Genomic DNA, 19,791 nt, shown 5'->3' with positions numbered 1-19,791 from the left:
TTCATTGTCTGCTTATGTTTCTTTTGATATTTACACTGTATTCATTTTGATTCTATATTATGGGTTCTACAGTACTGTACATGCAACACACAAATTTGGAGCCCAGCAATGTTTTGGCCAAATCCCATAATCCACTCATGGGATCTTGCTATCATAGAAAGAGGATCCATTCATAATGAATGATGGTGCAGGCTCGAAGGGCAGCATGGTCAACTCCTGCACCTATTGTCTATAGAAGATGTATGATCTGAAAATGAATATGGAATGGAATAATCAAATACTGCTCAAAAGTAACCCTGCATTTTAAAATAGAAGAATAAAGAAAATGAAAACAGTAGAATTTGTGTATAACATGTTATCTATTACTTAGCATTTTTGCATTAAATTTGACAGTATAATCTTGTGAACAAAACATTACTTGTGATCAGCATGTTTCTTTTCTAAACACGAGTACTGCAAGCTAACAGGTTTCTCTTCATACTAGAATTTCATATGGTGCTATCCCCTCTTTAAAACTTTACACTGAAAGGACTACCCATATTTAATGATTCATATAAAACCTGATTATTTCATTCCATATTCATTTTCAGATCACACATCTTCTGTAGACAATAGGCCATTCTGCCCTTCGAGCCTGCACCACCATTCATTATGATCATGGCTGATCATCCTCAATCAGTATCCTGTTCCTGCCTTATCTCCATGACCCTTGATTCCACTATCCTTGAGAGCTCTATCCAACTCTTTCTTAAACGAATGCAGAGACTGGGCCTCCACTGCCTTCTGGGGCAGAGCATTCCACTCACCCACCACTCTCTGGGTGAAGATGTTTCTCCTCATCTCTGTCCTAAATGGCCTACCCCTTATTTTTAAGCTGTGTCCTCTGGTTCGGGACTGCACAGACAACTGTAAAGAGCGTTTCAATCAAAGACACTGAAAACAAAGGCTGTGTGACACATACACACAAAATAAAATTTATGGTCACTTTATTAAATTAGTTGTCTATGTTATTTTAACTTAGATTAGATTAGAAGCATGTTTCACATGACATGGTGAAAGCTATACTGACAATTTAGCACATAATCTCTGCACAACTGTTGGACTGACAATAGTAGCCAATTAGCAGAAAAAAACACAATCCAGTGATATTTAATACTGCCTGCATCATTTTCTATTAATCAGCGGGTTATTACCAACATTTCCAACATTACTGTACATTGAAATCATTAGCCACTCAGTTTGAAATCACCGTACAGTAATATAGAAGGCACCAGTCACAGACCATTGCACCTTTCAAAAATAATCCAAAATTAAATTAACACACTGTTGTAAATTTCACATATATATTAAAATAGACATCCTTAAGGAATGTCAATTGACCATGAGCACAAAACTCATTTCAACTCTGTCCTGGTGGTTTATGAGGCAACATGATCAGATATAATTTACCCAACAATCAAATATGCCCCATTACCTTTAAAAAGTATAATTCCTAAATGTACATAAACACAAGTGATGTGCAAGTTTAGTTTGCCCCATTTCTTTGTAAGGATGTACTATAGTATATATGTTCTTGGTGTGGGCTTAAGGCATTTTAGAGAATGAAATATTTCCAGTAATTTCACAGGTAGGTAGAATTCCACCTCTCCCACATAAAATACAAATGTTTCCTGAATAAAATTAACTACTTTAAAAAATAAATAAAAGCCACTTTTGGTGTGTGTACATAAATGCATACCTTAGCCTGCCTGGACATTTTGCTGCATATATTTTGTTTTGCCTGAACGTGGTCCCTTTTGCTCAATTGTATGCATTTTATCTGCAGAGGTTCTCTAAATAAAGTGATTAAAACAAATCTGTATTACTAAATAAGGATCCTTGTCTCAATCAAAACTATTCTCCACAGGGCAGATACGTCGCTAACAGATTCTATTGCACACAATTTATTTATTGCACCCATGAAACAATATGCTTATCTTTCTGTAAATGATTAGTCAGAGGTTCCAGATGTCTAAGCAAAATTTTCATGTGTACAAACTCAAGGTACTTTGGAGACCACTTGGATGGGATAAAGGGAAAATAAAGATTAGATTAACAAAACCAAACAACCCTTGTGGATGTGGCACTTTGTAGCAGTGTTGTGCTGAGAAGTTATGCAGTGGCTTAATGCCCAATACATTGGACCCGATTTAAAAAAACTGTACTTTTTAAAACCTTTTCAAGTAGAAAGAATACTTTAGTAACATAATCAGCCTGTAGTGTGGCTCAACTTTGCCTGACATTTTCACAAGGTTTTGTTACCCTGGGTGAATCTTTCCATTCTAAACCATCGTGTCGATGTGTGCATATCTTCAGTTTTCACCAGGATGTTGAATGCCTCGACATTTAAGTGGAATTGAGAAGTCTCAGTAGGGCGCCTACTGCTCCAAAGTAACCCTACATTTTAAAATAGAAAAATAAGGAAAATGAAAACAGTAGAATTTGGGTATAACATGTTATCTATTACTTAGCACAGCATTTTTGCATTAAATGTGACAGTATAATCTTGTGATCAGCGTGTTTCTTTCCTAAACACGAGTACTGCAAGCTAACAGGTTTCTCTTAATACTAGAATTTCACATGGTGCTATCCCCTCTTTAAAACTTTACACTGAAAGGACTACCCATATTTAATGATTCATATAAAACCTGATTATTCCATTCCATATTTATTTTCAGATCACACATCTTCTGTAGACAATAGGTGCAGAAGTAGGCCATTCTGCCCTTTGAGCCTGCATCACCATTCATTATGATCATGGCTGATCATCCTCAATCAGTATCCTGTTCCTGCCTTATCTCCATAACCCTTGATTCCACTATCCTTGAGAGCTCTATCCAACTCTTTCTTAAACGAATGCAGAGTCTGGGCCTCCACTCCTTCTGGAGCAGAGCATTAAGCGGTGTCCTCTGGTTCGGGACTCACCCATCAGCGGAAACAGGTTTCCTGCCTCCAGAGTGTCCAATCAACTCAAGGGTATACAAGCCCAGTCACTCCAATCTTTCAACATAAGATAGTCCTGCCATTCCAGAAATTCCAGAAATTGACCTCGTGAACCTACTCTGCACTCCCTCAATAGCCAGAATGTCTTTCCTCAAATTTGGAGACCAGAACTGCACACAATATTCCAGGTGCGGTCTCACCAGGGCCCTGTACAGCTACAGAAGAACCTCTTTGCTTCTATACTCAATCCCTCTTGTTATGAAGCTGTACTCAGGTTTATTCTAGATGCTCCAGTTTCCTCCCACAGTCCAAAGATGTGCAGGTTAGGTAATTGGGCTTATTAAATTGAATTCCAATATAAATAATAACTGAAAGAACTACGGATGATGGAAATCAGAAAAACAGAAATATCTGGAAAGGCTCAGCAGATCTGGCAGTATCTGGGTAGAGAAATCAGAGTTAACATTTCTGGTTCTGAGAAAGGTCACTGAACCCAAAATATTCTCTCTACAGATGCTGCCAGACTTGACAAGGCTTTCCCGAATTCCGGTTTTTGTTTCTGAATATCTTGCTCTCTTCCATGTTTTGTGAGGAAGCAATCAAAACTTTCTTTTTCAAATCAGTGACAAAATGCTTGACTAACTGTCACCAGCCAATTTGGAATGAATCTACTCTTGGTCCTTCCTCACCAATCACATCCCTTTCAAATGGAACTTATTCAGCTCCATCCAACTTTTTGACAGTTCTATGAATAGGAATAAAGAATAAATGAATAGGAAGGACTGTTTTGAGGCAAAAGGTCTTTTTGTACAGAAAGACATCATGTGCTTGTGTAGACTTGGTGAGCCGAAGGGCCTTATATTATGATGCACTATTCTTTGTCCCTCACTGCTGAAAGCTAGTTTCTTCCAGACAGAAGAGAACAGAAATTTGTCATGTGTACTTTTACATGAAAAATGCACAGGATAGTTTTATGTCAGAAATGGCAGAAGTTACACATAATAAAAAGAAGTAAAATTAAGACAAAGTTAATCACAGTTCAGTTAACGGCTCCAGGACTTGATGAAAGCCATTTAAGGAAGGATGGAATACTCTCAAGATGCAGCTGAATACAGACTGCCAATTCAGGACACATTGGACTGCTGCACCACTGGGCTAGAAGCCTCTGCTGAAGATTGCGAAACTGGGCCGAGACTGCCATTCCTGGACAAGACCGCCTGCCAGGCTGCTGGAACACCTGAAGACGAACAAAACCTCCATATGGGGGAAGAGATCTGCATATCAGAACAAGACCGTCACGCTGTGCTAAGACCACCATCTCTCCTCCTTCAGGCACCCAGACCCAACCATGGACCCAGAGCCTGGGCTTAAGCCTGCAAGTCTGGGCCAAGCCAGTCAGTCCAGAACTTGCTCCTTGCTCACTGGGAAGCCCTGGGCTGGGATGGAGCCATGGCTGGCTTCTCCTGGTGCTGCTGCCGCTGCCGAAGGCATCCTCCCTCAGCCGTGGCTCTTCAGACACAAAAGATCCAAAACAGAAGAAACAACGAAAAAAGAAAACAGCCAAAGAAAACAGTTGAATAAGAGGAGAAAGAAAGTTGATGGGAGTGATGGCAGATAGCTCAATCCACTGTCTCCACAGCCATCTTGATGACCACAATGTTTTAACACTGAATTTCTCAAAAACCTTTAGCACTTGTTAAATTCCAAGCTTGCCGCTAATGACTGAACCCAAAGAAGCTTTGACAAAGGGTCAGTTAGACTCAAAAAATCAGCTCTTTTCCCTCCTTACAGATGCTGCCAGACCTGCTGAGATTTTCCAGCATTTTCTCTTTTGGTTTCAGATTCCAGCATCCGCAGTAATTTGCTTTTATCCAAAGAAGAGTGGGTTCCTCTTGGACTTCTCACATACCTTGGTGTCATAACAAAAACAGAACAGATGCAGTCTCATAGGGCATTTTCGCTCACTATTAGCCTTTAATTTAGTTTTCCAGGAACATTCTTGACAGTACAGCTGAGATCAGAATGAAAGGAAATTTAGACAACATTGACTAGTGCAGTACTTTTAAAAATGGAGAAAATCAAGAAGCTCTTGGTGATGTCAGCTGAGGAATCACTCTATTTATGGATTAAAAAATAACTCTAGCTCCAAAATGAAGGTTAAGGCAAGTATTTCTCCCCACGGGATCTCCAATATCAGGGTGCTCAGCAGAGGCAGTAATGCAGAGACTCTAACAAACAGCTCGGCCAACCATCCAATCCAAACTTTGGGTCCACTACATGGATGAAACCTTTGTCACCACTAAATGAAGCAAATTAGAGGAAACCCTCAAGACCATCAATAATACCCTTACTGGCATAAAATTCAATAAAGAGAAGGAAAACAACAGCAAACTGCCATTCCTACATGTCACAGTAGAGCATACAGCCAATGGAGAACTTCAAACCAGCCTCTATAGGAAAACAACACATATGGACTAAAAACTGAACTACAGAAGCAGTCATCCCAACACCCTCAAACGAAGCTGCATTAAAACGTTATTTCAACGAGCCACCACACACTGCAGCACAAAGGAAGTACGCCGAGCAGAGGAAAATCACCTATAGTGTATTCAAAAAGAACAGGTACCCAATGAACACAGTCCACTGATTTTGCAGCAACAAACCCCAGCAAGCAGACAAAACACATCCAGAAACCCTATCTACTCTCTCCTACTTCAAAGACATCTCTGAAATGACTGCCAGATGACTCAGACCTCTTGGCATCATGGTAGCCCACAAATGCACCAACACACTAAAACAGCAGATAATGAACTTGAAAAGCCCTATACAAACAACAAACAAACTAATGTTGCTTACAAAATACCCTGTAAGAACTGTAAGAAAAATTACATTGGACAAACAGGTGGAGGCTGTTTGGTGTCCTTCCTCCTTACATACAGAGGAGGAAAGACACCACTTCGACTGGGACAACACATCCATCCTAGGATGAGCCAAACATAGATATGCACGAGAATTCCTGGAAACATGGCATTCCAACCAGAATTTTATCAACTAACACATTGACTTGGATCCCATTTACTACCCCCCCGATAAAAAGAACAGGAAATGACATCACCACAGAAAATGACATCACTAACCCAAGGAAACCTGAACACAAATAGAAAGCAGACCATGCCACCAGCACTTCATTTGGAGGCTCACTGATGATGTTATCTAGTATGGTGATGAAACGTCTGAAAATGAACCTTCCAGCTCAGCGAACAAACCTACATCCAGAACCTCAACCTGAGCTACAAATCTTCTCAAAACTTGCTAATTTCTCCCCGAGTCCAGCACTTACTGCTCAACTAACAATCAAATGAAATTAATTGATTTATAGGAAAGGTCTGGAAAAATCAGGGGTGACCAACATCCTGTTCATTTATCAGGATTGCCTTGAGTTTCTCAAAGATGTGCTTGGCACTCTGCAGCTCATACTACTTACAGCCATAGAGTCAGACAACATGGAAACAGACCCTTTGGTCCAACTAGTTCCTTTGGCCATATTCTCAAACTAAACTCGTCCCACATGCATGCTTTTGGCCCATATCCTTCTAAACATTTCCTCTTCATGGATTATCCAAATGTGTTTTAAATGTTGTAACTATACCTGCATCCACCTGGCAGTTCATTCCATACTTTAACGACTGTATGTATGAAAAAGTTGTCCTTCAAGCCCTTTTTAAGACTCTCTCCTCATAACTTAAAAATATGCCCGCTAGTTTAAAACTCACCCAATCTAGGGAAAAGAACCCTGCTCTTCACCTTATCTACGTCCCTCTTGATTTTATAAATCTCTATAAGGTCACTCCTCAACCATCTATGATCCTGTGAAAAAAGTCCAAAACATTTTTATAACTCAAACCCTCCATTCCCAGCAACATTCTAGGAAATCTTTTCTGAACCCTATCCAATTTAATCCTTCGTATAGCAGGGCAACAGAACGGCACACAGTACTCCAGGATAGGCCTAACCAACATCCCATACAACCTCAACAGGACATCCCAAAATGGCACTCAAGAGTTCCTAAATATTGAAAGCAAGCATATTAAATACCTTCTTAACCAACTTATCGATATGTGATACAAATTTCAATGAATTATACATCTGAATCCGATGTCTCTCTGTCCTACAGCACGATCCAGGGCCTACCATTAATTGTGTAAATCCTGCCCTTGTTTACTTTACCAAAATGTAATACCTCAAATTTTTCCAAATTATTTCGCTAAGTATGAGGTGTTGCATTTTGAGAGATCGAGTGTTAAAGTAGTGGCAGGATTCTGAACAGCATTTATTTCAAGTCCATAGCTCTCCGATTGTGGCCATGCAAGTGGATAGGATGATAAAGGAGGTGTATGGTAAGCTTGCTTTTATTCATTGGGGAAGTCAGTACAAGAGTCAGGATGTCAGCTTTATAAGATTTTGGTTAAGCCATATTTAGAATACTGAATTAAATTCTGGTTGTCACACTACAGAAAAGATGTTTAGGCTTTGGAGAGGTTTACCAGGATGCTGCCTGGATTACAGCATATCAGCTGTAAGGAGAGACTAGAAAAACTCAGGCTGTTTTCTCTTGAGCAGCAGAGGGTAAGGGGAGACTGCGCAGATAGGTTTTACGGTCAGAATCTTTCTCCCCAAGTGAAATGTCTAATAATAGGAGGCATGCATTTTAAGATGAAAGAGGAGATCAAAATGAGACATGAGGGGCAGGTTTCTTTTACACAGGGTGTGATGTGAGTTTGGAATATACTGTTTAGTTGGTGGTGGAGGCAGCAGATCCAATAAGAGCATTTAAGCAACTTTTAGATAAGCACAATAATATGCAAGGTATGGAAGGATATGAACAAAAGGCAGACAGAAGGGGTGAGTCTCATTTGGCATCATGTTTGGGACAAAACCATGGGCTGAAACTTAGAATCCCTACAGCGTGGAAACAGGCTATTTGGCCCCACAAGTCCAACAGCAACTGAAGAACATCCCACCCAGACCAATCCTTCTATCCTATCCTTGTAACCCTGCATTTTCCATGGCTATTGCATCTAGCCTACACATCCCTGAACACTATGGGCAATTTAGCATGGTCAATCCACCTAATTTACACATCTTTGGCCTGTGGGGGGAAGGTAGAGCACCCAGCAGAAATCCATGCAGACATGGGGAGAACGTGCAAGCTCCAGACAGACAGTTGCCCAAAGGTGGAATCGAACCCAGTTTGTAGGTTTTTAGGAATGCACACATTTCCAGGAAAATCCGCATGATTTCAATACAATTGCTGTGTCATAGAGAGTTATAGAATCCTACAACATGGAGACAGGTCCTTTGGCTCATACTGGTCCATATGAACCAAAATGTCTATCAATGCTAACCTCATTTCCTCGCACTTGGCGAGGAAATGCCTTTGAAATGTTGTTAATGTACCTGCCTCAACCACTTCCACTGGCAGTTCATTCCATATGCTTACCACCCTATGTGTAAAAACGTTGCCCTTCAGGGTTCTCTTTTAGTCTCTCCCTTGTTCACTATCCATCTGCATGCTTCCTACATTCCTACATTTATCTAAACCACACAAACAAGTGGACCCAGCACCAATCCCTGTGGAAACATGGTTCCATGGTCACAACCCTCCAGGTTAAAAAGCAACCCTCAATCATGACCCTGTCTTCTACTGTCAAGTCAATTTTGTATCCAACTGACAAGCTCTTCTTGAATCCCATGTGATCTAACTTTACTAATCAGCCCACCATTGCGAACCGCGTTGTAGTTTTTAACCAAAATCCATGCAAATATCTCTGCCCTCATCAATCTTCTTGTTACTTCCTCAAAACGCTCAATCAAGTTTGTGAGACACAACTTTCCTCACACAAAACCATGCTGACTATCCCTGACATTGCCTCTCCAAATGGATGCAAATCCTAGCTTTCAGAATCACCTCCAACAATTTAAGATTAGATTAGATTTTTTTTTAAGATTCCCTACAGTGTGGAAACAGGCCCTTCGGCCCAACTAGTCCACACCGATCCTCCGAAGAGTAACCCACCTAGTCATTGCCCTCTGACTAATGCACCTAACACTATGGGCAATTTAGCATGGCCAATTCACCTTAACCACTACCAATGTCAGGCTCATAGATCTATAGTTCCCAGTTTTCTTTTCACAGCCTTTATTTAATAAAGGGCACCCTTCAGTCCTCTGACACCTCATCTGTAGGTACACATGATACTAACATTTCTGCTAGTGGCTCCACAATTTCTTCCCTTATTTCTCATAACGTCCTTGGATATATTTGATCATGTCCTGGGGATTTATCCACCTTTATTTTTTCTACAACTTCTTCTTCTGTAATATGAACTATTTTCAAAACATCTGTATTTATTTCCCAGAGTTTCTAGCCTCCATTTCATTCTTCACAATAAAAATTGACATTAAAGTAGCCATATTCTCTCTCTAGTTGCTCTTTTGCTCTTAATATGCTTGTAGAATCTCTTTGGATAACCCTTAACCTTATGTGCCAAGGCTCTCTAGTCTCCCCTTGTTGCCTTTCTGACTTTATTCTTAAGAATGCCCCTATTCTCTTAATACTCTTCAAGAAATTCATTTGATTACAGTTGTCTGTATCTAATACACGATTGTTTCTTATTCTTGACTGAATAATTCTTTTTACTCATCCATTGTTCTCTACTCTTACCAGCCTTACCACTCCTATGGACCAGGCCAGATCTCTTCAAAACATTTCAAGTAGCCCAAACCCTAACTTTGCTTGTTTTAAGCAGGTGTACAATGGATATTCCAGGAGTGATGTAGCTGCTCAAGCCACTTAGTTTTAACAAAACAGAATTTACTTACAAGATTACCAAATGAAACACAAACAAAAGAGAACATAATGCAGAATAACAACCTATCTGAAAACCCAACGGATTATCCCAACTTAATCATGCTGTTCCAAATACTTGCAATGATCCCCACAAACATGTATAGGCAAAAAATGACAAATCAACCATAGAGTTTTACAGAGGAGATGTCAGAGAGTGAGAAGATCAGCATGGACCTGCTTCCTTGGGTCCTGCAGCATCAACATTGGCTGTTCACTGAAAGCAGTCAGTCAGACTACTAAAACAAAACCTAACCAGAGATAAGCTGAACTGGGAAAACTGGCCACTTTTCTTTCATTGTACAAGTGTTTTTTTTAAACTTGAAAGTAACTGTTAGCTATAATCAAACTGGCCCTAAAACCCTTCAAAAGTAGACTTTTCAGAATTGTTGCTTTTACAACCTCTCTGAAAAAAAGCAGCCAAAGACAGCATAACCTTGTTAAAGGAGCAGCATCGTCACAACTCTTACAGGAAGATAATGCTTCTGAACTCTTATTATCACACTTCTGAAAGTGTCACTTGTCAGTTAGCCCTTTACTTGCAAACAGACTACTCCAACCAACTTTTGAAAGTTCGTGTCTCATTCCATTAAAATTTGCCTTACTCTAATTAAAGAGCATGAACATTTATGGAAAGGTTATCATTTTCTTTCACTGTTTTAAAACTAATAGCATGATGAACACTGGTGTTCCCGTACTATTACTTCAGTCACTTGCCCTGCCTTATTTCCCAAGGGAAGGTCAAATTTTGCTTATTCTCTCATGGGTACATTTAGAAATTGAAAGCAGAAGTTTTCTTGAATGCATACAACAAATTCCTCACCATCCAAGCCTTTAACACATTGCTCGACCCAGTCAACTATTATAGCCCTAATATTCTTACATATATCTGAGGCCTAATAGAGTCTCAGAAGTACACCCATGCTTTTATATACAAGCTCTCTCAAAATAAATACATCATTGCATTTGTCTTCCTAACTACTGACTCAATCTGCAAGTTTACCTTGAGAGAATCCTGAATTAGAACTCCCATGTTTCTGTGCACTTCAAATTTCTGAACTTTTTCCCCCATTTAGAAAATAGTCCCTGCCTCTACTTTTCCTGCATGACCTCACATTTTTCCACATTGTATCCATCTGTCACTCCTTTCCCACTCTCCTAACCTGTCCAAATATTTTTGCAGCACTCCTCCCCCCCCCACCCCCTCAATGCTACCTGTCCCTTCATCTGATCATTGATGTATAAAGTGAAAAGTTGTTGTCCCAACACGGAGCCTTGCTGAACACCACTTGTTACCAGCTGCCATCCTGAGAAGAACCCTTTTATCCCCACTCTTTGCTTTCTGCCAGACAGACAAGCTTCTTTCCATGTTAGCACCTTGCCGCTAACACGATGGGCCCTTACCTTGCTCAGTAACCTCCTTTGCGGATCTTGTCATAGGCTTTCTTGAAGTCCACACAGTTAACATTCATTGGCTCTTCTTGGTCTAACACTGAGTTACTTCCTCGAAGAATTCTAGCAGATTTGAAACCATGCTGATTTTGCTCTATTTTACCATACGTTTCCAAGTATTCAGAAATGTCATCCTTCACAATGTCTGAGGTTAGGCGAATTTGTCTGTAATTTTCAGTTTCTGCCTTATTCTCCTTTCAAACAGAGGTGTCACATTAGCGATTTTTGAGTCCTCTGGGATCATCCCTGACTCTAGCAATTTGTGAAAGAACACCACTAATGTCTCCGCTGTCTCTTCAGCTATCTCCCTATACACCTTTGGTGTATAGTCCATCTGGTCCATGCGACTTATCTACTTTTAGGCCAATTTCTCTAGCACCTTCTCCTTTGTGATGGCCACCATACTCAGCTCTGCTCCATCACCCTCTTGAATTTTTGGGACATTACTCATGTCTTCTACCATGAAGACTGATGTGAAGTAATCATCAAGTTCCTCAGCTTTTTCCTGGTTCCCCACTATGATCCCTCCAGCGTCATTTGTCCACTTTTGCTTCGCTTTTGCCCTTTATATATCCAAAGAAACTCTTACAGTCTACCTTTATATTACTGGCTAGCTTACCCTTCTATTTAATCTTCTCCCTCCTTATTTCTTTTTTTGTTGCCCTCAGTTGGTCTTTGTAAGCTTCCCAATCCTCTGGTTTCCTTCACTAATCTTTCCGGCTAGGGTCCTCTTCCAGTCAATTCTACCTAGCTCCTCCCTCATGCCTCTGTAATTGCCTTTATTCAGCTGTAATACTGTTACCTCTGATTTTATCTCCTTCCTCTCAAATTGCAGAATAAATTCAATCATATTATGATCACTGCCACCTAAGGGTTCCTTTACCATAAGCTCCCTTATCAAGTCTGCCTCATTGCACAACACTAAATTCAGTATTGTCTGTTCTCTAGTGGGCTCCACCACGAGCTGCTCCAAAACACCACTGCGTAGACATTCCACAAACTCTTCGTCTTGAAAACCATTACCAACCCAATTTTCCCAGTCCACCTGCATATTGAAATCACTGTAACTTTGCCTTTCCAACATATCTTTTTATCTCCTAGTGTATTTTGCACCCCATCTCTTGACCAGTTTGGAGGCCTGACAATAACTCAACTATGGTATTTTCTACCTTTACAGTTCTTCAATTCTACCCACAGATTCCACACCATCTGACCCCACTTTGTTTCTTACTATTGTTTTAATTTCATTTCTTCTTAAGAAAGCAACCTCACCCCCCTCTGCCTATCAGCTCCTAATCTGATCCCCTTGCAGCAACGTCCTCGTGATGCCTACCATCATACCTGCCAATTTCGATCTGTGCCACAAGTGTTTTTATCTTATTCCTTATACTGCATGCATTCAGATATAACACCTTCAGTCCTGTATTAACTGTCCCTCTTCGCATTATCATTCCTTTGTTCAGTGTGCTTGAAGTTTGTTTGCAAATGCTTTCCAAACGCTCTGTCCTATTGTATCTGTGCTAGAGAGTTTAATAACATCTCCCAAGTCCTGCACCTTTAATTCTGGTTTTCTAATTTCCCCCATAACTAAACCCTCCCATTCCCACCCTATATTTAGTTTAGAGCCGTGTCTACAGCCCTAGTTCTGCGATTCGCTAGGACTCTGGTCCCAGCACAGTTCAGCTGACTGTCCCATCTGAACAGGTCCCTTCTTCCCCAGTACTGCTGCCAATTTCCCATGAATTCAAATCCATTTCTCCCCCACCAATCTTTAAGCAGTGTATTTACTTGCTTCATCTTATTTACCCTGTGCTAATTAGCTCGTGGCTCAGGTAGTAATCCAGAGATTGTTACCTTTTTGGTTCTGCTTTTTAATTTAGCTCCTAGCTGTTCATACTCCCTTAGCAGAACCTCTGCCCTAGTTTTATATATATCATTGGTACCTATGTGGACCATGACCACTGGATTGTTACCCTCTCCAAGTTCCTCTGCAGTCCAGATGAGATAGCCTAAACCCAAGCAGCTGGTGGCAACACAACCTTAGGGACACTCAAACCTGGTGACAGAGAGCAGTATCTATGCCTCTAACCACACTATCCTTAATTACAACATTTCTCTTCTCTCCCCACACCTGAATGGCTCCCTGCACCATGCTGCTGTCATCAGTCGGCTCCTTCTCCCTGCAGTCACTATTCCCATCCACACAGTCTTGAAACTGTTGGATAAGGACAAAGGCTGAGGCTCCTGCAACTCTACCTCTTGAATCCTTCTACCTGTCTCACTCACAGCCACACACTCTTATCCCTAACCACTGGCCGAATTCAAGTTAATTAGGCTAAGGGGTGTGACTGTCTCCTGCAACATAGCACCTAGGTAACTCTCCCCCTCCCTGATGTGTCATAATGTTTGAAGATCAGACTCAATCTCCTTGACTCTTTTAAGATTTTTAACTGTTTTTATATCTCTGTATTTTCTCAATCTGAATGCAAGTTGTAACTAATAATTTAAAGATTCAATTTAAAATTAGCAGATTTCCTATAAGCCAATCAAATCACAGCCGTCCTGTGACATCATTTTTCAGTTTTCCCCTTAGAATCATAAACTATTACTTGCTCAGGCTGCCCTCTGCTCCCTCCAGCTCAGCTTCGGTCCTTCACTGGACAAACACTCAGAATTTCCTCTTTAGTTACACTAGTGATGTTTTCCTTAATCAAAAATGCCACTCCCCATCCCCTCCTGCCTCCCTTTCTATCCTTCCCATCCCATCTGAAACCTGGGAGCTGTCAGTCCTGTCCTTCCCTCAGACAAATTTCTGTAATAGCTATGATGTCAGAGTCCCATGTTCCCATTCATGGCCTGAGTTCATCAGCATTACCTGTAAGACCCATTACATTGAAAGAGTTACCTTGTTCTTTGACTAGCTGTTGTCTGTCTTTTTGAATTAACTTGCTCTTTTCTGACTCAGAACCATCCTCATTTGTCTTTCTATTTTACTGCTACTAAGGAACCCCACTCCCCCTCTCAACCACTTTTTGTTTCTTTCTTTAACAAATTTGTTAAAAGCAAGGTTGACAGGAATAGGGAACCCTGGATAACAAGAGATATTGAGGCTTTGACCAGAAAAAAAGGAGGCATGGCTCAGGTACGGGCAGCTGCAATCAAGGGAATCCCTAGAGGTATATAGGGTATACAGAAGTTTACTGAAGAAGAAATCAGAAGGGCAAAAAAGGGCACAAGATAGCCTTGGCCGAGAAGAGTAGGGTGAATCCAAAGAGGTTCTTTAAGTATATTGAAGGAAAAAGAATACCTAGAGAGAGAATAGGACCCCTCAAGGACCAATGTGGACATGCATGCGTAGAACAAAAGGAGGTGGGTGAGATTCTCTATTTCTCCTCTGTGTTTACCTTAGAGAAAGGCAAGATCACTTGGAAGCTTGGGGAAGTTAGTGGTGATATCTTGGGGATAGTCCATATCACAGTAGAGGTGGTGTTAAGATATATTAGGATGTATGAAGGTGGACATACCTCCTGGTCCTGACCAGATATATCAAAGAACACTTGTACAGGCTAAAGAAGAAAATCCATGGGCCCTGTCTAATATTTTTGCATCATCTTAGCCACTGATGAGATCCCGGAAGACTGGAGGGTAGCAAATGTTGTGCACTTATTCAAGAGGGGCTGCAATGAAAAATCTGGGAACTATAGATGTATGCTTAACATCTGTGGTAGAATAGAATCTTTATGTGTGGAAACAGGCCCTTTGGCCCAACAACTCCAACTGATCCTCCGAAGTGTATCCCATCCAAACTTATTCTCCTCCCCTGTTAGTCTATATTTACCACTGACTAATGCACCTAACCTACACATCTCTGAACACTATGGGCAATTTAGCATGGCCAATCTACCTAGCCTGCACATCTTTGGATTGGGAGAGGAAACCAGAGCACCGGAGGAAACCCACGCAGACAGGGGGAGAATGTGCAAATACCTGAGGCTGGAATCGAATCTGGATCACTGGCGCGGTGAGGCAGCAGTGCTAACCACTGAGCCACTGTGCCGCCCCAAGGTGTTAAGTTACTTGAGAAGATTCTGAGTTAAGATATATGGCAGCACGGTGCCTCAGTGGTTAGCACTGCTGCCTCACAGTGCCAGGGTCCCAGGTTTGATTCCAGCCTTGGGCAACTGTCTGTGTGGAGTTTGCACATTCTCCCCATGTTTGTGTGGGTTTCCTCTGGGTGCTCCACTTTCCTCCCACATTCCAAAGATGTGCAGGTTAGGTGAACTGGCCATGCTAATTTGTGCATAGTGTTAGGTGCATTAGTCAGAGGGAAATGGGTCTGGGTGGGTTACTCTTTGCAGGGTTGGTGTGGACTTGTTGGGCCAAAGGGCCTGTTTCCACATTGTGGGGATTCTAATAAATAATAAATAAATACACACGGATTTGAAAAGAAGGGGCTTGATTAGGAGTAGTCAACATGGCTTTGGGAGTGGGAGATAATGCCTTACAAATTTGTTAAGAGTTCTTTGATGAAGTGACCAGGAAGATTGATGAAAGCAGGGCAGTAACATAGTCTACATGGATTTCAGTAAGGCTTTTGATACGGTTGCACATGGTAGGCTGCTTTGGAAGGTGAGATAGCATGGAATCCAAGGCGAGTTGGCAAATTGGATATACAATTGGCTTGATGGTAAGAAGCAGGAGGGTCATAGTGGAAGGATGCTTGTTGAACTGGAGGTCTCTGATTAGTGGAGTGCCTCAGAGTTCGGTGCTGGGCCCATTGCTGCTTGTTGTCGATATCAATGATTTGAATGAAAATGTACAAAGCATGATTAGCAAATTTGTTGATGACACTAAAATAGGTGGCATTATGGACAGTGAGAAAGGTTATCAGAAATTGCAGTAGCATGTTGCTCAGCTAGAGAAGTGGGCAGAGAAATGGTGAATGGAGTTTAATATAGATGTAAGCTTTTGCATTTTGGAAAGCCAAATCAAAGTAGGAGTTCCGGGCCTTAAGGAGTGTGGTGGAACAGAGGGATCTTGGAGTTCAGGTGCACAGTCAAAATTAGATAGGGCAGAGAAGGCACACTGGCCTTCATCAGTCAGGGCATTGAGTATAGAAGTTGGAAAGTTATGTTGCAGTTGTATAGGATGTTGGTGAGGTTGCATTTGAAGTATTATGTCTTGTTTTGGTCAGCTTGCTATAGGAGGTTATTAAACTAGAAAGAGTGCAGAAGAAATTTACAAGGATGTTGCCAGGAATCAACAGTCTGAGTTACAGGGAGAGTTTGGACAAACTACTTAGAACATAGAACAGTGCAGCACAGAACAGGCCCTTCAGCCCACGATGTTGTGCCAACCACTGATCCTCATGTATGCACCCTCAAATTTCTGTGACCATATGCATGTCCAGGAGTCTCTTAAATGTCCCCAATGACCTGCCTCCACAACTGCTGCTGGCAACACATTCCATGCTTTCACAACGCTGTGTGTAAAGAACCCGCCTCTGACATCCCCTCTACACTTTCCTCCAACCAGCTTAAAACTATGACCCCTCATGTTAGTCATTTCTGCCCTGGGAAATAGTCTCTGGCTATCGACTCTATCTATACCTCTCATTATCTTGTATACCTCAATTAGGTCCCCTCTTCTCCTTTTCCCCAATGAAAAAAGTCCGAGCTCAGTCAACCTCTCCTCATAAGATAAGTCCTCCAGTCCAAGCAGCATCCTGGTAAACCTCCTCTGAACCCGCTCCAAAGCATCCACATCTTTCTTATAATAGGGCGACCAGAACTGGATGCAGTATTCCAAGTGCGGTCTAACCAAAGTTTTATAGAGTTGCAACAAGATCTCACGACTCTTAAACTCAATACCCTGTTAATGAAAGCCAAAACACCATATGCTTTCTTAAAAACCCTGTCCACTTGGGTGGCCATTTTAAGGGATCTATGTACCTGCACCCCAAGATTCCTCTGTTCCTCCACACTGCCAAGAATCCTATCCTTAATCCTGTACTCAGCTTTCAAATTCGACCTTCCAAAATGCATCACCTCGCATTTATCTAGGTTGAATTCCATCTGCCACCTCTCAGCCCCTCCCACCCTCTGCTGACAAACTAGGACTTTTTTTTCTTTAGGTATAGGAGACTGAGGTGTGTAAGATCATGACAGGCATGGATAGGGTGAATGCACTCGTTTTCTATCCAGGTAGGGGAATCAAGTACTAGAGGGCATCAGTTTAAGATTAGAGGGGAGAGAACAAAAGGGAACTTGAGGGGCAACCTTTTTTTTTAAACAGAGGGTGGTATGCATATGAAATGAACTGCCAGCAGAAGTGGTTGAGGCAGGTATATTAATAACATTTAAAAGGCATTCGGACAAGTAATTAGATAGGAAAGGTTTAGAAGTGAGGGAAATGGGGTTAGCCTTGATGGACATTTTGGTTGACATGGACCAGTTTGAGCCACAGGGCCTGTCTCTGTGCTGTACGACTCTATGGCTCTCTATGACACAGCAATTGTACTGAAATTATGCACACATTTCCAGTAAAATCCACATTCCTAAAAACCTACCAAAGTCTTTTATAGTTTTAGGAACAAGGAATTCTGTTACTTTCCCTGTCCTTGGCAACCTAATTGGATCACCCAACACTACTGTAAGCCACTTGACATGATAAGACCAGATATTTCTTTTACCCTTGATGGTAATGCCATTTCAATATCTCTTCAATCAATCCACCTTACAAAGCAAGAAATTTTATACTGCCAATCTTATCAATGCAGTTTTCCAACTATGGAATTGGGTATGAATGTGTTTTCATCACCACATTCACCTTTCTATAAACTTTGGAAAGTTTAGCAGATCCATCTGATTTGGGAAACAATACTATCGGTGAACTCCAGTTGCTCTGAACAGATTCCACCAAATGGTTCTCGACCATATACTGAATCGGTTTCTGTCTGAGCTTAATTTCCTGAGCTAAACCGATTATCAGGTAGGAGCAAATTACTGCAAGTGCTGGAAACAAAAAAATGCTGGAGATCACAGTGGGTTAAGGCAGCATCCATGGAGAGTAAGCTAACATTTCAAGTCTAGATGACTCTTCATTAAAGCTCTTTTCTATTTTTATGATATTTTATCCCCAACTCTCCTTTGTCCACAAAATGAAACTATTAACTGCTGATTCTGGAGATCTGAAATAAAAACTGAAGCTGCTGGAGAATTCAGCAAGTCTGACCTCACAGGGCCAGGGACCCAAGTTCAATTCCACTTTTGGGTGACTATCTGCATGGAGTTTGCACATTCTCCCCATGTCTGTGTGGGTTTCCGCTGGGTGCTCCGGTTTCCTCCCACAGGCCAAAGATACTTGAATTAGGTAGATTAGTCATGCTAAATTAGTCATGCCTGTAATGTTCAGGGATATCTAAGACTAGGCGCAATAACCATGGGAAATGCAGTGTTATTGGGAAAGGGTAAGAAGACGGGTCTGTGTGGGATGCTCTTTAGAGGGCTGGTGTGGTCTTGTTGGGCCAAATTACCTGTTTCCAGGCTGTAGGGATTCTAAGTTTCAGCCTACAATGTTGTGCCGAACATGATGCCAAATGAGACTCACCCCTTCTGTCTGCCTTTTGTTCATATCCCTCCATTCCTTGCATATTCATTTGCTTTTCTAAAAGTGTCTTAAGTGCCCTTATCTTATCTGCCTCCACCACCACCCAAGGCAGTGCATTCCAGACTCCTACCCCTCTCTAAGTACAAAAACCTAGCCCTCATATCTCCCTAGAACTTTTCCCCTCTCTCCTTAAATGTATGCCCCCTAGTTTTAGACATTTCAACTTGGGGAAAAAGATTCTGACTGTCAACCCTAGCTGTGTAGTCTCCCCTTAGCCTCCACTGCTCAAGAGAAAACAACCTGAGTTTTTCTAGTCTCTCCTTATAGGTGATACTCTTTAATCCAGGCATCAGCCTGGTAAACCTCTTCTGTACCCTGTCCAAAGCCTCAACATCTTTCCTGTAATGTGGTGACCAGAATTGAACTTAATACTCTAAGTGCGGCCTAACCAAAACTTTATAAAGCTGACTCTTGTACTCAATTCCCTTACTAATAAAGGCAAGCACACCATCTGCCTTTTTTTTACTACTCTATTTACTTGCACAGTCACATTCAGGGAGCTCTGGACTTGAACCCCAGAATCCTCCTGAACATGAATGCTGTTCAGTGTCCCACTATTAACTGTATACTTTTCTTTAACTTCATTCTTGGAAATGGGACTGGGTGGGTTACTCTTCGGAAGGTCAGTGTGGACTTGTTGGGCCGAAGGGCCTGTTTCCACACTGTAGGGAATCTAATCTAATCTAACATTTGATATCCGAAAATGCAACACACCACACTTATTCAGAATGAACTCCGTCTGTCATTTCTCTGCCCATTCCACTGCATCCTTTGACAAGCTT

The 19,791-nt window shown here is 41.4% G+C and overlaps 1 protein-coding gene across 1 annotated transcript in view; it reads right to left on the bottom strand.

The window, feature by feature from the left end:
• Nucleotides 1–969: 969 nt before the first annotated feature.
• The window catches only part of LOC122556766 (pantothenate kinase 3), a 125,212-nt gene continuing 106,390 nt past the window's right edge, over nt 970–19,791 (bottom strand). The window contains exon 7 of the mRNA XM_043703896.1: nt 970–2,436. Coding sequence (XP_043559831.1) covers nt 2,386–2,436 — 51 coding nt within the window. The 3' untranslated portion in view covers nt 970–2,385. The remainder of the gene's footprint in view (nt 2,437–19,791) is intronic.

This window comes from Chiloscyllium plagiosum, chromosome 14 (genome assembly GCF_004010195.1).
Source record: "Chiloscyllium plagiosum isolate BGI_BamShark_2017 chromosome 14, ASM401019v2, whole genome shotgun sequence".
NCBI classification, from domain to species: Eukaryota; Metazoa; Chordata; class Chondrichthyes; order Orectolobiformes; family Hemiscylliidae; genus Chiloscyllium; species Chiloscyllium plagiosum.
Note: the sequence above shows the minus strand (reverse complement) of the source record. Positions and strands in the feature narration are given on the sequence as shown.